At 43.9% G+C, this 23,139-nt stretch overlaps 1 protein-coding gene across 2 annotated transcripts; it reads right to left on the reverse strand.

The window, feature by feature from the left end:
• Positions 1–265: 265 nt before the first annotated feature.
• Positions 266–22,848, reverse strand: LAMP1 (lysosomal associated membrane protein 1). Of its 2 annotated transcripts, none has more exons than XM_084879855.1 (9): positions 22,437–22,848; positions 16,473–16,594; positions 14,407–14,623; positions 14,142–14,300; positions 5,877–6,190; positions 2,918–3,043; positions 1,982–2,048; positions 1,743–1,913; positions 266–1,243 (listed from the first exon to the last, which is right to left on the reverse strand). In XM_084879855.1, exons 1-9 carry the CDS (start codon positions 22,486–22,488, stop codon positions 1,104–1,106), a joined length of 1,368 nt encoding a protein of 455 aa, XP_084735981.1. In that variant the 5' UTR covers positions 22,489–22,848; the 3' UTR covers positions 266–1,103. The 2 variants fall into 2 exon arrangements, with proteins under 2 accessions (XP_084735981.1, XP_084735980.1); XM_084879854.1 differs by having other exon boundaries at positions 16,473–16,597; positions 22,437–22,681.
• Positions 22,849–23,139: the final 291 nt, after the last annotated feature.

Below are 23,139 nucleotides of genomic sequence, written 5' to 3' on the forward strand. Positions count from 1 at the left end.
AGGGAACCCACATTCATTCTTCCCCTCCCCATTCTCACGGAGTGGGTAGGACAGCGCTATGGCTGCATTGTCACAACTGAAGACCGACATTTAGGCTCATGTTCTCAAACTGCCACCAGCAGACTGGCTACACGTCGGCTCTCCTAGAAGCAGGGTGGCTTGGGCAGATTGCCCACTTGCAGTTGTAACTGGCACCACACCACCCCTGCTTACACACTGCTTTCCACCATTCATCCCGAGAGCTGACAAAAGCACAAGGTCCAGACACGGAAAGAAAGAGACATTTTATTAGCATTGTTACAGCAATGCATTAAATGAAGGGATCCTCAGTGCACAGCCCACCCGAGCTGCAAGCGGATAAATCAGAGTGAAACCGATTATTGTACACAAGTGCAGACACAGGATCACCCTGAACCTCAAACAGAAGATTGAAAATCACTTTACAAAAAAAAAAAAAAAAGAAAAAGAAAAAAAAAAAAAAGTAAAAATAACACCCATTTTTCTATTTAAAAAAAATGCCATCTCTTGAATTTAGAGCATGGAAAGACCAATCGCTTTAACGCTCGGCTGTGCAGCCTGTGGGGGCCAGGCCTGTCTTGGCTTCTAAAGCTTAACTTAAGCATTCCAGAGTTTCCTCTTTTGAAGTACTTCTGTTTTAAAATTTTCTTTCTCTACTAATTTATTAACTGTGTCAGTCTAACAGTTAGCCAGCCTTCATCAGTTGTAAGTGTTAAGAACAGAGAACCCCCCTTCGTAAGGCTTATATCTGAGTCAAGAATGAAGAGAAACTAAACAACAGAACCTTAAAAAGTCAAATGATAGTGGAGCCAGTGCCCATTTAGAAAAGCACTCTTACCCTCCCCCCTTAAAGTTCTACTTTGGTAAATATTAACCAGTTAGCAAAATATTTAACCCCATTAGCAAAATTAACACCGTCATTGCAATAGTTACTCTTTGTGCATAGTAAATGTTGCAAGATGAACTTCACATTGGATAAAGCAGATCTGAAAATCAGTTTGCAATAAAGTGTGCCTCCCTCAATATCAACCTAAGCTCAGGGAAATGAACAGAGGGCCCTGCAGCTTCTGCTGGTCTCGGCTAGGCTAAATCGTCTGGTAGCCAGCGTGGCTCCTCTTCCTGCCGATGAGGTAGGCGATGAGGACGATGAGGACCAGTCCTGCCAGGGCCCCGCCCACGGCGATGGGGATCAGCATGTTATTCTCATCCAGCTGACATTCTTCCACTGAGGAGACAAACGGGAGCACACCATGTGGACCCCACAGGGGCCTCTCCCTCCTCTCTACCTCTGCCCGCCGCCACACCCCGCAGCAGGGGAGGATTACACCAGGGAGGGGGCTCCAATCCCAATTAATTATCACTTGGAGAAGCTCCTACAGAGGCAGGGCATTCACGTGGCTAGGAAATTATGGTCAGTGTGCAGTCCTAGGCGCTTGGGCCCTTCTGAACACTGAACTCACCAAACAGATACATTTTACTATCCCAATTTAATAGAGAAAAGAGCCACACTTGTTAAAAGAACTGCCTTTGCTCAAATAGTGACACGCTCACAACTGAGACATGCTGGGCAAGCAAGCTAACACAGGAAGGGGAATTTGCTCTAAAACTTAGACTGGGAAAGGGAACCTGCACTCCCAACCCTCCTTGCAACACAGAAGCTAAACAGAACCGAAGCCTGCCGAAGCCCACTCAGAGTCTGAAACGCTGCCTTCAATGCTACTTACCAGACCCAAACTTGTCGCCTTCTACCTGGAAAGCCTGGACCCACACTTGGAAAATGTTGACAGAAAAGGCATCTGTGACCCAAATGTGCTCCTCGGCGTTGCACTTGTAGGAATTCCCCATAGTGGCCTGGAGTGCTCTCAGCGAGTTATTGGAGGCCTTAAAGGTGGGCTCTGCAAAGGCAGGTGAGAATTAGTGTTCTGAGACACCGGGATGGGCAGGGGAATTGTAGGGATCTTACCTTTGGCGTCAGGAAGAATCATGCTCAACTGGATTTCTTTCAGGAAAAAACGGCTAGAACTTGCATTCTTAAAGAGAAGATAAAAAAAAAGAGAGAGAGAAGATAATCCTTAACCAGTCAACAGATTCACATATTTGTTGTAAAGTTTGGTGATGAATTTGATCTCTCATATTTCTAAGCTTTAGAATGAAACTGAAGAGTATCATGTCTATAAAAGGCATCATATAAATATCAAGAACACAAATTGTGATTTCCTTCAAGATCTTGTTTACATAATCAGATTTTATGCTAAAAGGACTGAGGAAGCCTTATTCTAAAAAGGTAAACCCCGCCCCCCGCCCCCCAAAGGTTTACTGAGCTTTAGGGAAGTTAAACTTTATTATGGGAAACCCAACTGTTAAACAGTTCACCAGCACAGTGCATTATAAGTATTCATACGTTATACTTCTTATTCTTCCCATGTTAACTTTGTGTATGATTCTTCCCAGGCAGGTATAAAGAAAAGAGGTACAGAATACAGAGCTGCTGCTTCTCGTTAAAGGGGTGAGGGAGGCTGACCTGAGCATCTGCCCTGAAGTCGCCCCTTCGCTCTCTGCAGCCAGTGCTAACAGTGGCAACTGGGCACACAGCAGGCACTCTCTAATGCCTGATGAATAAATGAATGAAGGTCCACTTGTAAACAAGAAAGGGGAAGAGGGAGCTAAGGGTCCAAAAAGACTGACAAAGGGAAGGCAGAGAAGACTCCTCCTTCCCAAGGCAGAGCTCTGGGTTTCATTCTGGTTTGCACAGGGTGTGCTCAGCTTAGGGACTGTGGCCATGAGACACCAAGTGAGTGAGCAAAAAGAGTAGGACAAAAACCACAGCGAGATGTGTGCTAAGATGCCAGGCAGGTCTGGCACTGAAGGCCCCCTGAGGGAAATGAACATGGACACTCACCATTCCAAATTGGAAGGCAAGGAAAGTGCTGTTCTCACTCTGGAGCTCCAGGGTCACCAGCTGGGTAGTGCAGCTCCCACCGGCTTTGGTGTTATTTGGGTTAATGTTGAATACTCTGGTCATAGTCTACGGGAGAAAAACAAACAAGTTACCATTCCATCTCCCACCCTGGGTTCCCTATTGTTGAAAAACAAAAGCAATCCTAAAAAACTAACCTCAAGGTCACTTTCACTTTAACCAAAACTGTAAGAAAAACATTAAAAGTTTTTTTAGTGTTTAAAAAACACTAGTGAAGATTTCTGGCACAACAATTTTTAGTGCTACTTCTGGTTGCTACTTTCAAAATGGCCCATACCCAGAGGAAAGGTGTAGTAGGTCCTAGTGCCTTTCTCACCCTGTCTCCCAGCGGTCACACACTTCACCTTCATCACAAGCAAGTTATCTGACACAGCCCCACAGTTTGTCATTAGGGAGAAATATTATTTCAAAGAAAAAGCATAAAAATAACATTTAAGGGGAGAATCCAAGATGGCAGCATGGGTAACACCTAACTACAACCTCACACAACAATTTCAATAAAATACAACTAAAATACAAAATGGACATTACCCAGAACTACAGGAAAGTCGACTGACTGGAAATTCTACAACAAGAAAGAAAGAGAAAACAAGAAGTAAAATCAGAGGAGCTGTAAAAGCCTAAAGTACGGAGACACGTTGCGTGCGTGGAGAGGACGGAGCTGGAGAGGAGGGAGAGGCTGAGTGCCTGGCTGGTGTTCCCTAACAGGAATGAGATAAAACCTCTGGAGTGCTGAACCCCAGATCCGACAGCGCTGAACCCCAGTTCTGGGCCAGACCCTGGGGACCTGGGTTCATACAGAGGGAGCCTGGGCTGTAGGGTGGAGACCCGGGGGAGCGACGAAAGGAGGTCCCAGAGGCGCGCACCATTGGATTGCCTGGCAAGAAGGAGACGGAGGCTCCAGACTGCTCTGAACCCCACTTCCAAGTGCACTGAACTCCAGTTCTGGACTCATTGGGGGAGAGCCTAGACTGTTTGGTAGCAGGCGAAACTCAAGGGCACCTTTCTCTCAGAGTACTGAAGGACCCTGAGGAACACTGAGACTCAGGAGCCTCATAGGGAAACTCCACCCCATCCAAGCTAAACAGAGACTTTTAAGGCTACCAACTCGGGGAAGCTGTGAAAATGCCGAGACAAGGAAACAGATCGCAAACGAAAGAAATGGAGGACAAAAAGCGACTGGATATAGAGTTCAAAACCACACTTATAAGGGTTTTCAAGAATTTCCTAGAAAAGGTCGATAAGACCTATGAGGATATGAAAAGGGATCAGCTAGAAATAATAAGGGATCAACAAGAAATAATAAGGGATCAACAAGAAATAATACATTCTCTGAAATAAAAAATATTATACAGAGTCCTAAAAACAGAATGGAAGATTGCAAGAATCAAGACAAAGATTTGGAACATAAAGAGCCAGAAGATACTCCTCCGCAGAAGCAAGAAGGCAAGAGAATCCAGAAAGTTGAAGATAATGTAAGAAACCTCTGGGACAACTTCAAGCAAACCAACATCAGAATTATGGGGGTCCCAGAAGATGAGAGGCTGCAAGATACCGAAAACATACTGAAAGAAATAGTGACAGAAAACTTCCCCCACCTGGTGAAAGAATTAGACTTACAAGTACAGGAAGTGCACAGAACCCCAAACAAAAGGAATCCAAAGAAGACCACTCTAAGACACATCATAATTAAAATTCCAAGAGCAAAAGACAAAGAGAGAATATTAAAAGCAGCAAGAGCAAAGCAGATAGTTACCTATAAAGGAGCACCTATACGATTGTCAGCTGATTTCTCAACAGAAACCATGCAGGCCAGACGGGAATGGCAAGAAATATTCAAGGTGATGAATAGTAAGAACCTACAGCCAAAAATAATCTACCCAGCAAAGCTATCACTCAGAATCGAAGGCCAGATAAAGAGCTTCACTAATAAAAAAAAGCTAAAGGAGTTCATCACCGCCAAACCAGAATTATATGAATTGCTGAAGGGGGTTCTTTCGAAAGAGAAAGAAAATAAAGATAAAAATTATGAACAACAAATACATCTAAAAACCAAGGGAATTAAAAAACCTGGTGAACAATATTAATTTGAATATAAGAGAATCAGAGGTATGGAAGGGGAGTGGACCGATGACTCTCAGGGAAAAGAGGAGTGGGGGGTGTGGGAAGAGACTGAACATAAACTGTGCACCTATGCCGGGACCGGTTTGGCTCAATGGATAGAGCGTTGGCTTGGGGACTAAAGGGCCCCGGGTTCGATTCCGGTCATGGGCATGTACCTTGGTTGCGGGCATATCCCCAGTAGGGAGTGTGCAAGAGGCAGCTGATCGATGACTCTCTCTCATTTATGTTTCGAACTCTATCTCTCTCTCCCTTCCACTCTGTACAAAAATCAATAAAATATATTTTAAAAAATAAATAAATAAAAAATAAACTGTGCACCTATGGATGAGGACAATGGGAGGTGGGGAAAGGGCAGAGGGTGGGGTAGGAACCTGGTGGAGGGGAAAAAAATGAGGAACTTTTGTAATAATATGAACAATAAAGGTTTATTAAAAACAACAATAACATTTAAATGTCTGAGTGGTAAAAATTATACAAAATTTAATATTTTCTCAGGGGTCAACAAACTTGTTCTATAGAGGCCAAACACCGCACGGCTTATGCTTTGTCTCTGCCACCATGACTTGATTCTGCTGTTTCAGAGGAAAGCTGCCATACTATGACAGGAGTGTGCCTGGCTGTCGCCAATAAGCTAAGTACAGATATATGCATACTGACTTTTATTCCCTCTGATTTATATTCTGAACGGCCATGCACACACACTGAATTCCCACACTGCAGCGCACAGAGAGAAGGGGCTCCTTAGGGCTCAGCCTACCTTGTCGTCCTTCTTCTTGTAGGTGACATTCAGCTGCAGCCCCATGTTGGCAAGCAGGCAGGTTCCGTTGATGCCACTCACGTTGTACTTGTGCACTGAGGGGCTCTCAGGCACTGGGGATGGTGAAGGGTGGGGAGGGGTTGGCGAAGGGTGGGGAGGGGAAGGGTGAGGAGGAGTAGGGTGAGGAGGAGTAGGGTGAGGAGGAGATGTTGAGGGGTGGGCAGATGTTGGTGAAGGGTGGGGAGGGGTTGACGAAGGGTGGGCAGATGTTGGTGTCATTGTTGGGGAAGGTTTATCTTGCATACAGCGAGTTTCTGGAGAAACAAGGAGGGATTAATCATACTGTTCACAGGAAGGAATTCTGATTCCTTAAAAATAAGAGCCACAGGAACCCTGAGCTCCTTGTAAACCACAGCAGACTTTCTCAAATAGCCCCACCCCTCAGAACAGGAGTAAATTATGCAGGCAGGCAGGCACTGTTGTCCCACACAGCAAGCCGAGGGGGGCGGCAGTGTCCAGTTCACCTGTCTCCACTCCTGCCACTGCGTGATGGTTCTAAGTGGACACTTCCATTTCAGCCTCGGGGCAGCCCCATGCTCACAGATCTATCCTCTTCTCCCTGACAAACCTTCCCTTCCTACTGTGTGGTCAAGTTAAAAACCATAACTCTCTCACATGCCAGTGGGACAGCCAGACACACACCACCTGAAATAGCTCTCTGAGCTATCATTGCATGATGCTGGAAACAGGCAGAGAACAGCAGAAGAGTGGCCTGGACCTCACAAGCTCAGGAGGGACAGACAGACACCAGACACACAACCCTAATGCCATCAGCACAAGGTCCATGGGAGAGCAGAGGAGGCCCTTGGAAGGACAGGTGGCAGGTGGCCCTGCAGGCTGAGACTAGAGCTGAGACTCAGTGCACAGGGTCCGTCAGCTGCTGTGGGTTTTTACTTGGGGCAGGGTGGTGAGGGCTGCAGCAGGCACTCTCCTGTAGGCAGAAGGCCCAGTAAGTGTGAGAGCAAAAATCCCCAAAGAGGAGACAACAATCCAGGACCTGAGGGAGGATGGAGTACAGACAGGCCATAGCAAAGGGACCTGGTGACCAGAAGTCAGGTTTGTGGGAGAGGTGTCTGTGGGGAGGCCACATTGTTCCCCCAGAGGAGATGTTGAGGCGTTTGAATGGGATTTTGTTGCTCAGAAATGACCCACCATGATTGTTTACAACAAAATTTATAATCAAAATCAAAACAAATGGAACCCACAGTGGAATAGCTCAAAATTTCCTACAGGGACAGGAAAGAGGTGCTTCCTGTGAAGATTTCAGATTACTTAACATTTTATAACACTGCAGCACTTCGAGGATACCACAATTAGATTCTTTCTCTTACCACTTTGTTTCTGTGGACTACCAACAAGTTGAATATAATATTTACACAATTTTCATCCAAGTCTGACTTCTCACAGTTTTGCTAGGCTGAGCCAAGGAAGCTGGTTCAGACATCCTGGTAGGGAGCCAGTCAGTAGTTTGTGTAACCTTACCCACCACCTGTTTTCACTTACTCTAAATTAAAATGAAACTTCAATGTAACTCTTTCAGTTGCCAATTCTGCCTCCATATCCCATCTACTGAGGGGAGGAGAGAGAGGATACTTCACTTCAAAAAACTGTAACACAGGGAAAATTCGACATACTTTCTGGAAAGTTCAATTCACCCAGTATCCCTTCAATCCCTTCCCACAATGTAATCTTAGAGAGTAAAATGCCTTTCTAGACAGAGAATCCCTAGTCAGAAAAATGCAGAACGTGAGAAATCTGTTAGGATAAAATGCCCTCTTCCTTCTGAGTTATACATGCAAAGTCCACTCTCTAACCAATACCAAAGCCCTTCCTGCAGAAGCCACAAGAGAGATAATCCTATCCTACATAATAAAACACTAATATGGAAATTGACCGAACAGACAAAACAACTGGTCGTTATGATGCACCCTTGGGGGAATGCTCAACACAGGAGCTGCCCCCTGGTGGTCAGTGCGCCCACAGGGTGAGTGAGTACTGCTCAGCCAGAAGCCGGGTTCAAGGTGGGCGAGCATGGCGGTGGGAGCCTCTCCCGCCTCTGTGGCAGCGCTAAGGAGCAGCAAGCAGGTGGGCGGTAAGGAGCGAGGGGTCCTGAACTGTGAGAGGGCACAGACCGGGCTCAGGGGAACTCCCCTCCAACTCCCAACCCCCCATGCACAAATTTTATGCCCCAAATTTCATAGTCCTATATAATAAAAGCTTAATATGCAAATTGACGGAACAGTGGAATGACTGATCACTATGATGTGCAATGACCACCAGGGGGGCAGAACTTCCACTCAGGAGCTGCCCACAGACCGCAGGCCCAAAGCCAGCCAAGGCAGGTGCCAGTAGGGAGCCCCCAATTTCCCCACCAGTTTCCCAGAGGGAGGCAACCGGTGGCAGTGGGGCGCAGGGCTCATGAGTAGGTAGTGCCAGGCTGGCCAAGGCAGGTACCAGCGGGGACCCCCCTGATCACCCCTGATTGCCAGTCAGGCCTAGGGACCCTACTGTGCATGAATTTCATGCACCGAGCCTCTAGTCACAAATAGAATGCACTGAGTATATTTATTGCCACCTGTGGGAAGGCCTCTGGAAAGACTAGGGCAGTGGCCAACAAACTGCGGCTCATGAGCCTCATGTGGTTCTCGAGCCATGGTTTTCTGCTCTGTTGACTGAGTTTGCTAACCACTGGATAGGGCTTAATCACAAGGAACAACAACAGCCTGTAATTACTGGAATTGAGAGTCTAGGTCAGTGGTCGGCAAACTCAGTCAACAGAGCGGCAAACCATGGCTTGCAAACCACATGTGGCTCATGAACCGCAGTTTGCAGACCAGTGTTTCCCAAAGTGTGGTACGCGTACCCCCAGGGGTACGGGAAGAGTTTGGTGGGGGTACACATTGCACCGGAGTTTGGTGGGGATATGCACTGCACCATGCTTAGCTGTGCCTAATTCTATGTTCTCATGAGTACGAGGGGTACTCAGCATTACGAATATTATAGAAGGGGTACACATATGTCAAAAGTTTGGGAAACACTGGACTAGGGGATCCAGAAGTTGCTACTGGGTCACCATTACTTTTCCCCACAAAGAAAACAATGGGAGAGGAGTGTGCAGGGCTGTGCAGATGCCTGCATGGGACTCACCCCAAATCCATTAATCCAGAGTGGGCTTGGGCCCAGAAATCCAATTTTGATTAACAGAGTGAGACTCATTCACCTGCCTTTCTCCAGCCTCCAGACAGAGCATTCCAGAATGATAAACATCTACCCTACTTTTGCAGACCTTCAGGAAAGAAGATACCTGATTTTCTTCAGAACTTATCCTCATCAACAAAACTGACTGGAAAGTCAGAGCAGCCTTGGCTTCTTATTTCCTTTTAAAATAAAATCTCTAAATAGGCGAGTTTTTTGTTGTTGTTGTTTTGTTTGTTTTTTAGGTAAAAATGATACATATGTAAAGGCAAAATGAACAAGGACTTTCTGTTAAAGGCGATTACTACACTACTGTTAAGTACAACCTCAGAAGCCCACTCTAATGACCTGAACATGCAATTTATCTAATAAAAATTTTACCGTGATACACCAAAGTTGTAGGTTCAATCCCTGGACAGGACATAGAAGAACCAACAAATAAATGTATACATGGGTTAAACAACTAATTGATATTTCCCTCTCTCTCTCTCTCTCTCTCTCTCTCTCTCTAAAAGTCAATAAATAAAAAAATAAAAAAAATACAAACTTTACCCAGGCTTTTATAACCAAAAATTTAATGATTGTAAACTTGTTAACCTAACAACTTATTAAGGATCCATGAGTAGAACAGAGTAGGGGATATAAAAATATGCATAACATATTTAGCATGGGATCTTTTCCTTGAAACAGGGAATTTAGTTGACATCACCCTGGCCAGTTTGGCTTAGTGGATAGTGTCAACCGGAGGACTGAAGGGTCCCAGGTTCAATTCCAATCAAGGTCACACACCTTGGTTGCAGGCTCCATCCCTGGCCCTGGTTGGGGTGCACGCAGGAGGCAACCAATTGATGTGTCTCTCTCACATCTATGTTTCCTTCTGTCTCTCTCCCTCCCCTTCCATTCTCTCAAAAAAATCAATAGAAAAATATCCTCGGGTGAGGATTAACAAAACAAAACAAAGTACCTAAGAATCAAAGGAGTGAAACTGGCACAAAAGGAGATAAAAAAATGAGAAATGGCTCAATTCTAATAAAAACCAAATATTTTTAAGCAATTTATGGTGTTATGGTAGTATATGAGGTTAGCTATGACAAATCTACTTTTAGGGGAAATGATGGTCTCTTTAATTACAAAATAACATTAATAGTAACCATTGTCCAAAAACACCCAGTAAGACAGTGAGAATAGACAAAAAGCAGTGGAATGACATACTGCCTTGCTAGGCTCCCAAAGATCAGAATCTGAGTTAGGGTCAAAATAAGTTGGATAACCTCACATGTTTAGCAGTTGAGTTTTTTTGTGTGTTTTTTAAAATATATTTTATTGATTTTTCCAGTGAGGAAGAGAGGTATAGAGAGTTAGAAACATCGATGAGAGAGAAATATTGATCAGCTGCCTCCTACACTCCTCCTACTGGGGATGTGCCTGCAACCAAGGTACATACCCCTGACCAGAATCGAACCGGTAACCTTTCAGTCCACAGGCCAATGCTCTACCCACTGAGCCAAACCAGTTAGGGCAGCAGTTGAACTTTAAAAACAATTCAGGATGCCTTGGCTGGTTTGGCTCAGTGGATAGAGCGTTGGCCTGTGGACAGAAGGGTCCAGGATTTGATTACAGTGCAGAAGGCAACCAATTGATGAATTTCTCTCACACCGATATTTCTCTGTTTTTGTCCCTCTCCCTAAAAAAAAAAAAAAAATCAATGGAAAAATATCCTCAGGTGAGGACTAAAAAATGCAGATCAACTTCATTAGGTATATAAAATGTCTAATAACCATGTTGTACACCTGAAATTAGTATAACATTCCACATCAACTAATTGAAAAGTAAATCTCAGATCATGTTATCAATTACTATTTTATACAGTATAGATAGACCCTTCCTTAGGGAGCATCAGTCCATAGTTGAGATCCAGAGGCTTCAACTTCTCCCCACCCAGCACCTCCATCCTGAACAGCTGCCTACGTATCCTAGGACCCAAATCCCATAAAACAGTGAGTCAATCAAGAAGTCACGGTTGTGTGAGAGGTGATGTAGGAGCAGCTCTTGACTTCCCCAGCCTTCCTGGCCAATGATAAGAGAAGGAAACTTCAATTTCTACAGGATACTCTTGTAACTTTAGGATGCTTCTTAATCCTCCTAAGCCCAGTAGATTTACTAAGGGAATGCTCTAGTGTCTTTGAAAAAGAAGTAAGATTTCCTTCCATTGGCACAGGTGGCTTTAACAAAACTGAATCAAGCTTTGTTAATTAAGAGGGGACCACCACGAAACATGGGGCAGTGGGTACGATGTCTTAGACCCGTCCCACAATGGGTGAGCTCAATGACCAAACTTCTTACCACCAACTTGAAGGAACATGGTGGGTGGCACCCATGAGCTCCAAATAACCAGGACTCCCAGGTTGGAAAGCCAAAACCCTAAAGCCCCAGGTGACCCCATGTAGGACAGGGGCATACCTCTGGGGAAAGGGCTATTGGCTGGGGTTCAGATGTCAGGATAGCCTCACATCTGTACCTTTTCCACTTGGAATCGCATGCATATGTCCTCCATTGGAAAAGTAATTAAAATGTAGGATGTTGGCAGGGGAGACAATGTGCATTTGTGGGAATGGGGGATATGAGAGAAATCTCTGTACTTTCCAATTTTATTTTGAAACTAAAACTGCTCTAAAAAATAGTCTATTAAAAATAAAAAACGAAGTAATTAATTAACTCCCAAACAAAATTAGACTCTCTACTGTCACATCTGTTTTTAGACTAGAAACCATAGTCCTGTTACAGGGCTCCACTGCCCGTGCGAACCCCAGGGGCGTGACACCTCACTTTCAAAGCACCATACTGGGGAGCTCGCTAGGGGAGGCCTGGTCATCTCTGTGTTCAGAAGCCTTCGAAGCAAAAGAAAACAAGTTGGAAAGTAAGAAGCTGTATCTACGGCCACTTTGAGGTCCAATTATAGTGAGGTCCCTGCACTGAACCAGTAAGCCAGAGATGCTATTATTTCCTAAGACCTTCTGACAGTTTTTCCTTTTTTCCTTTTTCTGCTCTTGAGACCTGAGCCAGAAGACTGATGCAACCCAGGTAGTTAGGAGATTTATCATGGTGCACACAAATAACTTGAAGTATTTAGCTTGTTGATCTAACCGCCCCTGGCTTAGCTAAAGTCACCTTTCACCTGCCTGAGGAGGTGGACCTTAGAGTATACACACACCTGGACCTACTGCCTTCAAAAAACACTCACGCCAGCACAAGAGGAAAAGTCCTCGCACTCCATCACCCGTTCCTTGGGAAGACGCGTGCTCACCCAGCCTGCCAGGCCCCGTTTGAGAAGAGGCTGCTTGGTGGGAAGGTCAAGCCCATTTCCTTCAGAATCTCCTGCTGCTCCAGCTTACACAGATCTCCACTGGTAAGCCCTGCACACCACTACTAGTTATACTTTCCCAGTTACACTTGGTTTCTTTTAGTCCCAGCCCTGTTACTAACACTCTTCCCATTAGGTCAGGGGTCAGCTAATTTTCTCTGTAAGGGGCCAGATACTAAACATTTTATTTATTTATTTAATTTACATTGTTTAATTAAATTATTATCTGTGTACATATTTTAACCTTGCCCCTTTCCCTCCCATACATACCCTCCCTCCCCAGAGTTTTGTGTCCATTGGTTGTACTTATATGCATGTATACAAGTCCTTCGGTTGATCTATTCAGATACTAAACATGTTAGACTCTGTGGCTGTTGAGTGTCTATTCCAACTCAACTCTGCCACCATGAACATGAAAGCGGCCACAGAAATAGGTGTGGATGATCATGGCTGTGTTCCAACAACACTTTAGTTATGGACACTGAAACCTGAACTGCAAAGAATTGTCACATGTCATGAAATATTCTTTTCATTTTTAAACCTTAAATTTTAAGCATAAAAACCATTCTTAGCTTATTGGCTATACAGAAACCAGAGGCAGGCTGGACCAGGTCTGCAGCCCAGTTTGGCAGCCCTGCTAAAAAGCCCTGTCTTTGAGGGCTGTAACAAGCTGCACAAAAGGGCCGACTGGTTCATCCTGCTAATTAGCTCTGGTGACGGTGCAAATTAGCCACTCTCCAACAGTCACTCCGAGCCTTCAAGCAAGACGCTAGGGAACAATGCAAATCAAAGGCCCAGCAGGTCTAAAGAGTAGGAGGAGGTTGGGAAGATATATGATGATGGAAGACCAGACTTGGGGGTGGAAAACACACAATACAATATGTAGATGATATATTATAGCATTGTACACTGGAAACCTACATAACCTGATTAACCAATGTTACCCCAATAAATTCAAAAAGGCTAGAATGAGAAGCTGTTCTTAACACACCCTCTATCTAGCAGGCAGAGACAACTTCCCCAAGGCAACCAACTCCTTAGAAAAATAACACTAATCTGTTAGTTGATTAGTAGAATTTGGGGGAGAGAATTTTCTTAAGTCTAAGTAAAATGACAGCCCTATTTCTTACTCTGTGCCAGGCACTGAGAGACCCACTTTGCATCAATTTCCTTTTAAATCCTAACAACCATCTAACACAAGTTATTTTCCTTATTTTACAAGTGATGGAAATGAGAGGTTGACTACCTTAGCCAAGTCCATGGAGCTAGGTTGGCAGGTAGCTCGTGGGGTATGAGTGTGTATGTCATGATCCCCTCAGAAAGGCACTGAGAGTCCTTTCACCATCTGCCCCTAAGGTCTGCCTGAGCTCCCCGGACTCCATTAGCTCTAACAAGGGGACACCCAGAGAGGCTTTCAACTCTTTGCCCTTTTACCCCTTTTTGATCAATTTTGTCCTAATCTAAAGAGGTCATCTCTAAAGAGAAAAAGAGTCTGGTGGACAGCTCTTCTAAGACAGAAGCTGCCTGCTCTGTCCCCAGCTACACAGATGCTCATCCATACCTAATTCTCTCGGGCACCAGAATACAAAGCCGCTTCTGCATTCAGTGAAGTCAGACTAATGACATCAGGGTCAAAGGCAGTGTCTTACCTTCCTTGCTGAAGCTATCAGTTGAAAGGTATGCCTGGATGGTGGCATCAATGAACGTGACAGTTACATTATTCATGTGGATCTGGTTGCTGCTCACACATCTGTATTTTTTATTTATGTCTGCCATGATGTCAGTTATGGATTCTGCAGTCTTGGGTCCTATATTAGAAAGGAATAAAATTTTAATTACTTAGTTAAAAGTAATTTTAGACACTACCCCAAACCAATTTTCTTCACTTCATAATCGGTCAATTTTTGTTCTTACCCTGGGAGCTTGCATTAGGAAAAATATGTGTGTCTGACAAGTTATAAACAAAACGCATCATCTGGACACTGTAACGTGTAGCATTTCTTGCAAAACTGAGGGTCAGTATATGTCCATTTCCAAAAGCAATCATGAGACTGGGGTTAGAAGCATTCCCTTTTCCGCAGGAGCTGCTATTTAATACTTCTGCATTAGGTGGCAGGGTGAAGGTCGAATTCTAGAACAAACACAAGGTTAACAGAACCCAATTAGAATGTAGATTATTAAAGGAATTTAGAAACACTAAATAAAGATATTTTGTAAGTATGGCATAAACTGTTCCTCAGTTCCATCTCAGATGGCACTGTTAAGGTATTTTTAATATAAACAAAAAACCACAAAGGAAATCAGCATTACATTTCAGTAAGAAAAACAATTCAAGCCCGGCTGGTGTGGTTCAGTTGGTTGGAGCATCGTCCCACATACCAAAAGGCTGCCGGTTCCATTCCCAGTCTGGGAATAATATACCTTGGTTGCAGATTTGATTTCTGGTGGGAGTATGTCGATGTTTCTCTCACATCAATGTTTCTTTCTCTCTCCCCCCACCCCCTTCCTCTCTCTCTGAAGATCAATCAAACCATACTCTTGGGTGAGGATTAAAAAAATAAAGGAATTCAAGTGTTAGAAAAGATGACTTAATTTTTCATATAATTACAAAATCTTCATTAATATAATTTTAACTTGCAACAGAACAGAATTAAAACTAAAATTATCTTAGTAAACTCAAATAATTCACATTGGGTTTCAAGATAAAATGTGTATTTTTATTTGAAAAAGGCTATTACTACTTGTTTGCCATAGAAATATTTAAAGAATATGTCTGTTTAAACAAAGAAAAGGTGTTTGCACAGAATTGCTTGAATTTATTATTATATGCAAAACAAACAACTGAAAAGAACCTACTGTCCATCAAAATGAACTGGGCTGACTAAAACAAAAGAATTATGGTTAAGCTGTATACAAATTCTGTCCTAAAAAAAAGACAGAACTACACAAGGTGATGAAGACATGCTTTGGGAAATAGCGAGGCACATGACTGCATATGGATGATCCCATTTGTGTAATAAGTAATATGTAACAAGACAATATTTTAAAAATCAAAGCACAAAATATAGTGAATAGAAATGAAAGTAAAAGGTGCTTGGCCAAGTCTTTAGAATTCGAGACTTTTCTACAGAACAAAACCTTCCCAGTTTTCTTCTGTTTTGACAGAGACTACATTTGTCTCTAGATCAGTACAAATGAATTAATGAGTCTGAGCAGCTGGCACAAAGTCCAGAGTGCGCTAAAGAAACTGCTGATCTCCCAGCAATCCTAGGCCCCGCCATTGCCCTTTGAGTGGTGGTAAAAAGATATGATGCTATTGAAATGGAGATAAAGAAAAATAGGAATTGAAAACAAAATTTGAATTAAGGATATATTTAAAAGAGTACATGGTAAATAAAATAAGTGAAATATCATTAACAGGTAACTGACTAAGAGGAAATACAAATGCTGTTTATTTGTTAGAAATGCAAAAGCCTATCCTGTAGAAGTACAGAGTTGTTTTAACAAAAAAACTAAAAACATTTATCAAATTAGCACAATACTTATGGCATTGCACATCAACTGTTTATATACAATTGTGGAGTGTGATAGTTTATAAAGAATAAATTCAACAGATACACTTAACAGTGGGATGGTTTAACACATAAGGTTGATTAACATAATGAAGTATTACAAAAGATAATTACAAAGAAAACTGTGAAAAAATGCTATACTAAAATAGTGAAAGCAGAGCACAAAATGGTTTGTATATTTTGACTGCAACTTCAGTATACAATACAACATAGGCTACTGAGGAGCTGAGAAGGAACTATGCACACATTAAGATAACTATGTAAGGAGGGATTTTTCAAACATTTACTTGAAATTTTTTAATAATCTTCTCTCTTTCGTGTCCACACACACACACTCTCTCTCACACACACACACACACACACACGCACACGCACACGCATGCACGTACACAATGGGCTGTTTCCTACCTTAGAGCCACTCTGGGTATCATAGTTGGTCACGAACTCAGCAGAGAAGTTGGCCATTATACAAGCTGTCCCGTTGCCATCCTTCACCTCTAAGAACACTGCTGATGTACCGTACACAAGGCCTGCTAAGTCCAGGAGAGACAAAAATTACCAAAAATCTTTAAGAAAATATCTGGGGTATTTCTATTGTCTTCAATTGCAATAATAGATTTTATCAGAATACTTATCAGGAAGTCACATGTTAATTTCTGGGTCACCACTGGTTCCTCAGGAAATTCCATGGGGTCATGGAGGCACAATTCAACCTAAATACTGACCTTCTACAGAAATCTATGGAAGATCTGATGGTATCTTCAACTATGGAATTAGACCGCTATTTAAGGTTAGATATGTTTTTACCTCCCATGGACTGGTGGTGTGGAAGAAAAGTCATGGTCTCAAAGATCTAAGATTTTTGCCCAATTTCAGAAAGGTTGTCAAAAAACAGTCATTAAAGAGAACCTGGACGTGGCTGTGTGATCTTAGGACTTCAGTCAATCTGTCGAGGTAGGGCTTCCATATGTCAGGGGCATGGGACAGAGGGAAAATGTCATGGATCTTTCTAGCTCAGTGTTTTTCAACCTTTTTTGGGCAAAGGCACACTTGTTTCATGAAAAAAATCACGAGGCACACCACCATTAGAAAATGTTAAAAAATTTAACTCTGTGCCTATATTGACTATATATAAAGTAATTCTCTTGAATAGGAATCAAATAAACACAAAGAAAGGATTTTATAATTACTTTAGTATGAAATATTAAGTAAACAAAATAGTGAAAAATTATAAAATTCTTGTCTTGTCTGCACCCAGGCTGTTCTAGCTTGAGAGTGATCACTGCTAAATATACCTCTTTAAGTAAGGTCTCAGAGCCAGTGCCACCTCTGGCTTCTTCATATCCCACCACCCTGATCAAGCTGTTTAGTAGCAAATGTAATCTGATCAGTATGGTTCAGAAGTAGGTAATTTTACAAGTGGTACATTTTGTACATGTTCTTTCATAGACGGGTAAAAATTGGTTTAAAACCAAAGACTGTCAGCCATCGCAGGGTACTATAACATTCAGGAGTGATGTGCTCCTCCCTGTCTCTGCTGCTACAAGCTCCTACATGCCCTTTACCAAGCAAGCATTTCCACACCTGGCTCTGATCACTCTAAGGGCAAAATATGACTTGCACGTTCTGAAGCAGCATACTCATAATAAAAAGTATGCTGCTTTTTATTCTAAAATCCCTTGTCCCTGGCGAAATAAATGTCTCCAATGAAACCAATTCATTTTATCCTTGAGATTTTCACAAAATAAAATCTTTAGAGCCAACAAGTCAAGGCTAAAGTAAAGAGTATAGCCAGAAACCTCACATATCTTCCCATAAGCCTCTGGTAAAGAAAATACCAAAACCTATGTGCATAAAGAAGAGTTGCACCCTAACTGGTTTGGCTCAGTGGATAGAGCATCAGCCTGCGGACTCAAGGGTCCCAGGTTCGATTCCAGTCAAGAGCATGTACCTTGCTTGTGGGCACATCCCCAGTGAGGAGTGTGCAGGAGGCAGCTGATCGATGTTTCACTCTCATCGATGTTTCTAACTCTCTATCCCTCTCCCTTCCTCTATGTAAAAAAAATCAATAATATATATATATATATATTTTTTTTTTAAAGAAGAGTTGCTACACCAAAATGAAGCAAACTATGGTAAACAGGAAAACCTGTGGACATTTTTGTTTTTGTTTTGTTTTGATTTGCAAAATTTTAACCCACCTCAAGAATACTCAGGCAAGATTACCCTAAAAGCATTTTCAATAAATTGAACATTTTACTTAAAATACTTAGAGAAAATTATTCCATAACTTGTTTCTGACACAATCAAGATTTTTTAAAACACATGCTTTCTGAGAGGATGGGTAAAGCATTCCAGAGGGAAAAGCAAGGCTGGCCGGTAGAAGCGAAAGTGTGTGTTAGCGCATGGCGCTGTACCTGGGCCACTGCGTGCCTGAAACACCCTCACCTAGCCCTGGTCCCTCGGCTGGAGAGTCTGTCACATTCGATCACGTGTGTCATGAGCACAGCAAGTCACTGTCTCCCATGGGAGCACACGTAGGTCAGTTCTCATCAAGCTGACCTTTGATAAAACAGTTCCTGAATCATTAAAAAAACAACAACACATAAAACTTTCTACTGACTCAAAGCACTTCATTTGTAAACATTTCACATTAAGTACCTTTCAATCATATAACTTTCTCGTTTGGTAAACATGTTGAGGGGCTGATCTTTCAAAGAAACCAAAGTATTACTAAAACATTATAAGCTTTAGCAGCACTAGATGCCCACATTCATTCTGGAGAGGCCCAGAAATGTTCAGTGATTAAAATAAGAAACTTACCCTAGAAGCCAATTTTGATCCTGAGAAAAATGTCTACAAGAGGATTAGAACATGATATTCGAAGAGATTATTATGTATGTAATGATCATAGTTTATTTTTTTTAAAGAATTCTGTAACAGTGGCAGTTGGTGAAGGAAAAAAAAAAAAAGACCCTTCTCAAGCCAGTTAAAATGTTTGCAGCAATTTGAGGGGTGTCCCTCTCAAAAGTCAGCATCCTGGCCTATTGGCAACTGCTAACCTCTAGCAGTACTTCACTCAGATGAGAACCCGATCATTTCTCTAGGGGTTACATAAAGGAGTAACTTTGTCCTGTTCCTTTAAAACATTCCTAATTGTTGCCCTAACCCGTTTGGTTCAGTGGATAGAGCGTCGGCCTGCGGACTCAAGGGTCCCAGGTTCGATTCTGGTCAAGGGCACATACCCAGTAGGGAGTGTGCAAGAGGCAGCTGATCAATGTTTCTCTCTCATGGATGTTTCTAATTCTCTATCCCTCTCTCTTCCTCTCTGTAAAAAATCAATAAAATATATTTTTTTTAAATCATTCCTACTTGTAGAAATTCCAATTTTTAAAACAAATGCAGCTATGGGAAACATGCCTGCTTGAGAGTAAGAGAGATCTTCATTCTATGATAGACTCCCCTACTACTGTGTGACTTTGGGCCAGGTACCTTTGGTTTATGTACCTGCAAATGGAAATTAGAGTGCTGACCCAACAGGGCCAGTAGAGCATCAAATTGAGCCAAAAACATTCAGAGTGTTCAATACAAGGTATTAGCACTGATTATATTAGCTATTATTTTTTATTCAATGCTATACAGACTTCATCTATCAAGTTCATCATTGAACACAAAATGTCAATTATTTAATAAGCATTTGTAATGCACTTGCTACATGCCAATTATAGCTCCAAGCACATCACTGATAAATTATCACGACAATCTTAATTGGTAGACATATTATGACTCTCCTTTACAGATGTAGAGACTAAGGCAAAGAGATTTTAACTAACAAGGTCACACAGCTAGTGAGTGGTACAGAGCCAGGTCTGCTGACTCAGAGCATGTCCACCCATGCTAGTGTGAGCTGGCTGAAGGTAAGTGCCATGGCTGAACCATACTTTCTCTCCAGCACTCATTGAGCAAGCAAATATGCTTTAAATTATGAAACACTCACTTTTGAAATGAACCACAACCTCTAAAGGCAGGGCATGAGTATGTAGATTTCTAAAATGCTGACTTATGCATGTTTGGTTAGAAACCATTACTGTAAAACTGAGCACTTACTATGTGTGAGGCATGAGCTGGGCTGTAAGATGGGGAAAGGAAATACAAGAGCAAAAATAATCACAACTCAGCTGAATCAATGTTCTAGTAAAAGAACATGCTATAGCATGTAGTCAAGTTCTATGGACACAAACAGAGCGAATACTAATACTGCCTGGAATGGGACTGCAATTTTGTAAATAGTATGTAAATTCAAACTTATGAACCCAAAACATTTCCATCTCAAATCTCAAAGAATTTGGTTGTAAACTTGAGACAATTGACAAAACTCCCACAAGCAAGTGTAAGATTAATTAGCATAAAACCCAATACTTCTTATCAGCAGTCGCTAACCCTTCAAACCTTATGGACCACCAGTTAGGCCAAGGACTACGCCTGGGGACTGCTGTAGTGACAGTTTTTCATTTGGAAAGTGAAAGGAAGCCACCTAGTTGACATCATGGTTTAAAGAGTTACACTCATTTATACTACGACACAAAAGATGCAAGTAGTTTCTACTCATTAATGTAGGCGGGATTAGTAATTTAGAAGCTTGTTCTATTTTTAGAAAATATGCTTTTTAGTGAAATTGTGTATTAAAATAAACATTTTTTTAAATAGACCTAAGCAGAGGGGGAAAAAAAAAACCCAGACCTAAATCCAAGTTAAAGGACCTTTTAAAAAAGATAGATTTTAGTTGAATTTAAAACTGAAAAGATACGATGCAATGGGCATCAAGAAGTTAATCGCACACACAATATCCCAAGTAATTGCCATGTAGAGGGTTATGAACTTTCTTCATTTTTAAGATGAGCTTTTAAACCATGAAACAAAATATTCAAGTCCTAATGCTTGTGAGCTCTTCCAATAAATCACAATGCAGCCGTTCTGACATGACAAAACTTATTCCAGCAACTCCTCTTGTAACACCTGCCAGTGAAGGGCAAGGCTTCGGGTTTACTGCTGGAATAAGGTCATCCCTTGTGGCTCGCCACGCAGCTCAAAAAACGAATTTTACATAACAGGCAACACAAAAAACGGCAAACCAAAATTTACTCAATCACAATAAACAGAATTTTAGAGTAAGATGAAACAAGAGATATTGGAAGAATTTATGGGCAGGAGGAGATGTGTATCTGTATCTACTTAACTCACGTGAACTCCTATCGTATTTCAGATCCTACCACTTAGATAAACCTTCCCGTATTATTTGGGAGTGAGTGAGAAAGAGTGCCATAGACAGATGGCCTCTAAACAGACTTAAAAATCAAACCACGCACTGATTACCGTTTAACAAAACAGCACAGATTCCTCTTTCTTATTAGGCCAGACAAATGAAAATAAAATCTCTCAAGAAAATGCTGAGCACCCACTGACTGCTTCTATGAACTATGCAGAGTGGTGGAGTGCCAGACGCTTCCCAACGTGTTGAGTCCCGCATTTTGACTCACAGGAACCCGCACGTAGAACAGTGGCAGCAGCTCTTTACTAGGATCCACCGGACAGGAGCACTGCCACTGAGAAGCGGAGGCCTGCTCCTACCTCTCATGTTGCCCCCTATGATTTCTCCTAAACTCCTAAAGTCATTCCAGCACAAACTTAAATTCGCGGTAACGTAACGCACGGCAGGCCATGCTGAAAAACAGGCAAAGGTCCTTTTAAACAGGCCAAGGACGAATTCTAAAAGGCCGGGGTCCCCACGCCGCCTTATTCTCTTCTGGTTTAAGACCCGCGTTGGAAGCCGCACCAGGTGGATCGCCCGCCGGCAGCACCGAGGGACCGCGCAGGTCCCGGCGTCTCGGGGCGCAGAGCCAACCCCTGCACCTCTGAGGCCGAACTTGCCCGTGTAAGTTAGAGAAACAAAGCACACCTTCCAGAAACCACCAAGTCACCCAACTCGGAATACACTTAACACCCCAGAAAGCGAGTGGAGTGGCCCCAGGGCGGAACAGGCCCTCGGCTGAGAATCTCCCTCGCCCACCTCTCCGCCAACTGGATCCGACTCCCCAGGCGGCGACCAGCGGGCTCCAGCCCGACCGTCCCCACGTGAGGACCTCGCAAGTGTGCGGGGGGGACGACTCGCGGGCCCGCCCGTCGCCCGGGCCCAGCCCGCAGCCCCCGGACTTTATAGCCCCCGTGACTCCGTGTAGTTTTCCTCCCCCCGGCCCCCGCGAAGACGCCCTCCCCGCAGGCCTCCCGCGCTCCCGAGCCCCACCGCGCAGCCCCCAGACCTCTGTAGTCCGCCCTCCCCGCGGCCCCCCGCTCCTGGCCTGACCCCTCTCTCACCGAGTAACAGCAGGAGCAGCGGCTGCCGCCGGGCGCCACCGGGGGCCGCCATGGGCACCAGGGCCGCCGGATCGGGAGCCCCGAGGGGTCGGTGGTTGGGCCGCCGGAGGATGGGCGCTGGGGAAAGCGCTGGGGGCCGGCGTGAGAGCGGCGGATCCCTAGGTCTAGAGGCCCAGCAGCTGCGGTGCTCGCGGCAGAAAAAAAGAGACCCTGGCGGCCGGCTGCGCCCCGTCACGTGAAGCGTCGCCTCACCCACGCCGTCACGTGACCTCACAGATCTCGCGAGAGCGAGCGGTTGCCAGCGGCCATGCTCGTTCCAGTGCGGGGTCCTCCCCGCGCCCAGTGCTCGCTTCCCATTTGACCCCGGAACCGGGTGCGTGAGACCGCTAGGCAGGTGATCGTGGTGTCACGTGACTCGGCCCGGCTCCAAGATTCCCTGGCCTAGTTCTCCGCGGCCGGAGGCGGAGAGTGGGCGGCGGCTCCGGGTGGAAGAGGCGGTCCCCGGGTCCCCGGGAAGCCTGCAGGTGAGGGAGCCGGGGGCGGGGCTGTGAGGCCTGCATCCGGGCGGAAGGGGTTGGAGGTGGGGCCCCTTAGGAACCAGCTGGGCGGCCGCCGGAGGTTAAGATGAGTTTGAACCCTGCCGAAACCGGTTTGGCCCAGTGGATAGAGCGTCGGACCCTGCGGACTAAAAGGTCCCGGGTTC

This window comes from Pipistrellus hanaki (assembly GCF_964339955.1).
Source record: "Pipistrellus hanaki genome assembly, chromosome: 3".
Classification (NCBI taxonomy): Eukaryota; Metazoa; Chordata; class Mammalia; order Chiroptera; family Vespertilionidae; genus Pipistrellus; species Pipistrellus hanaki.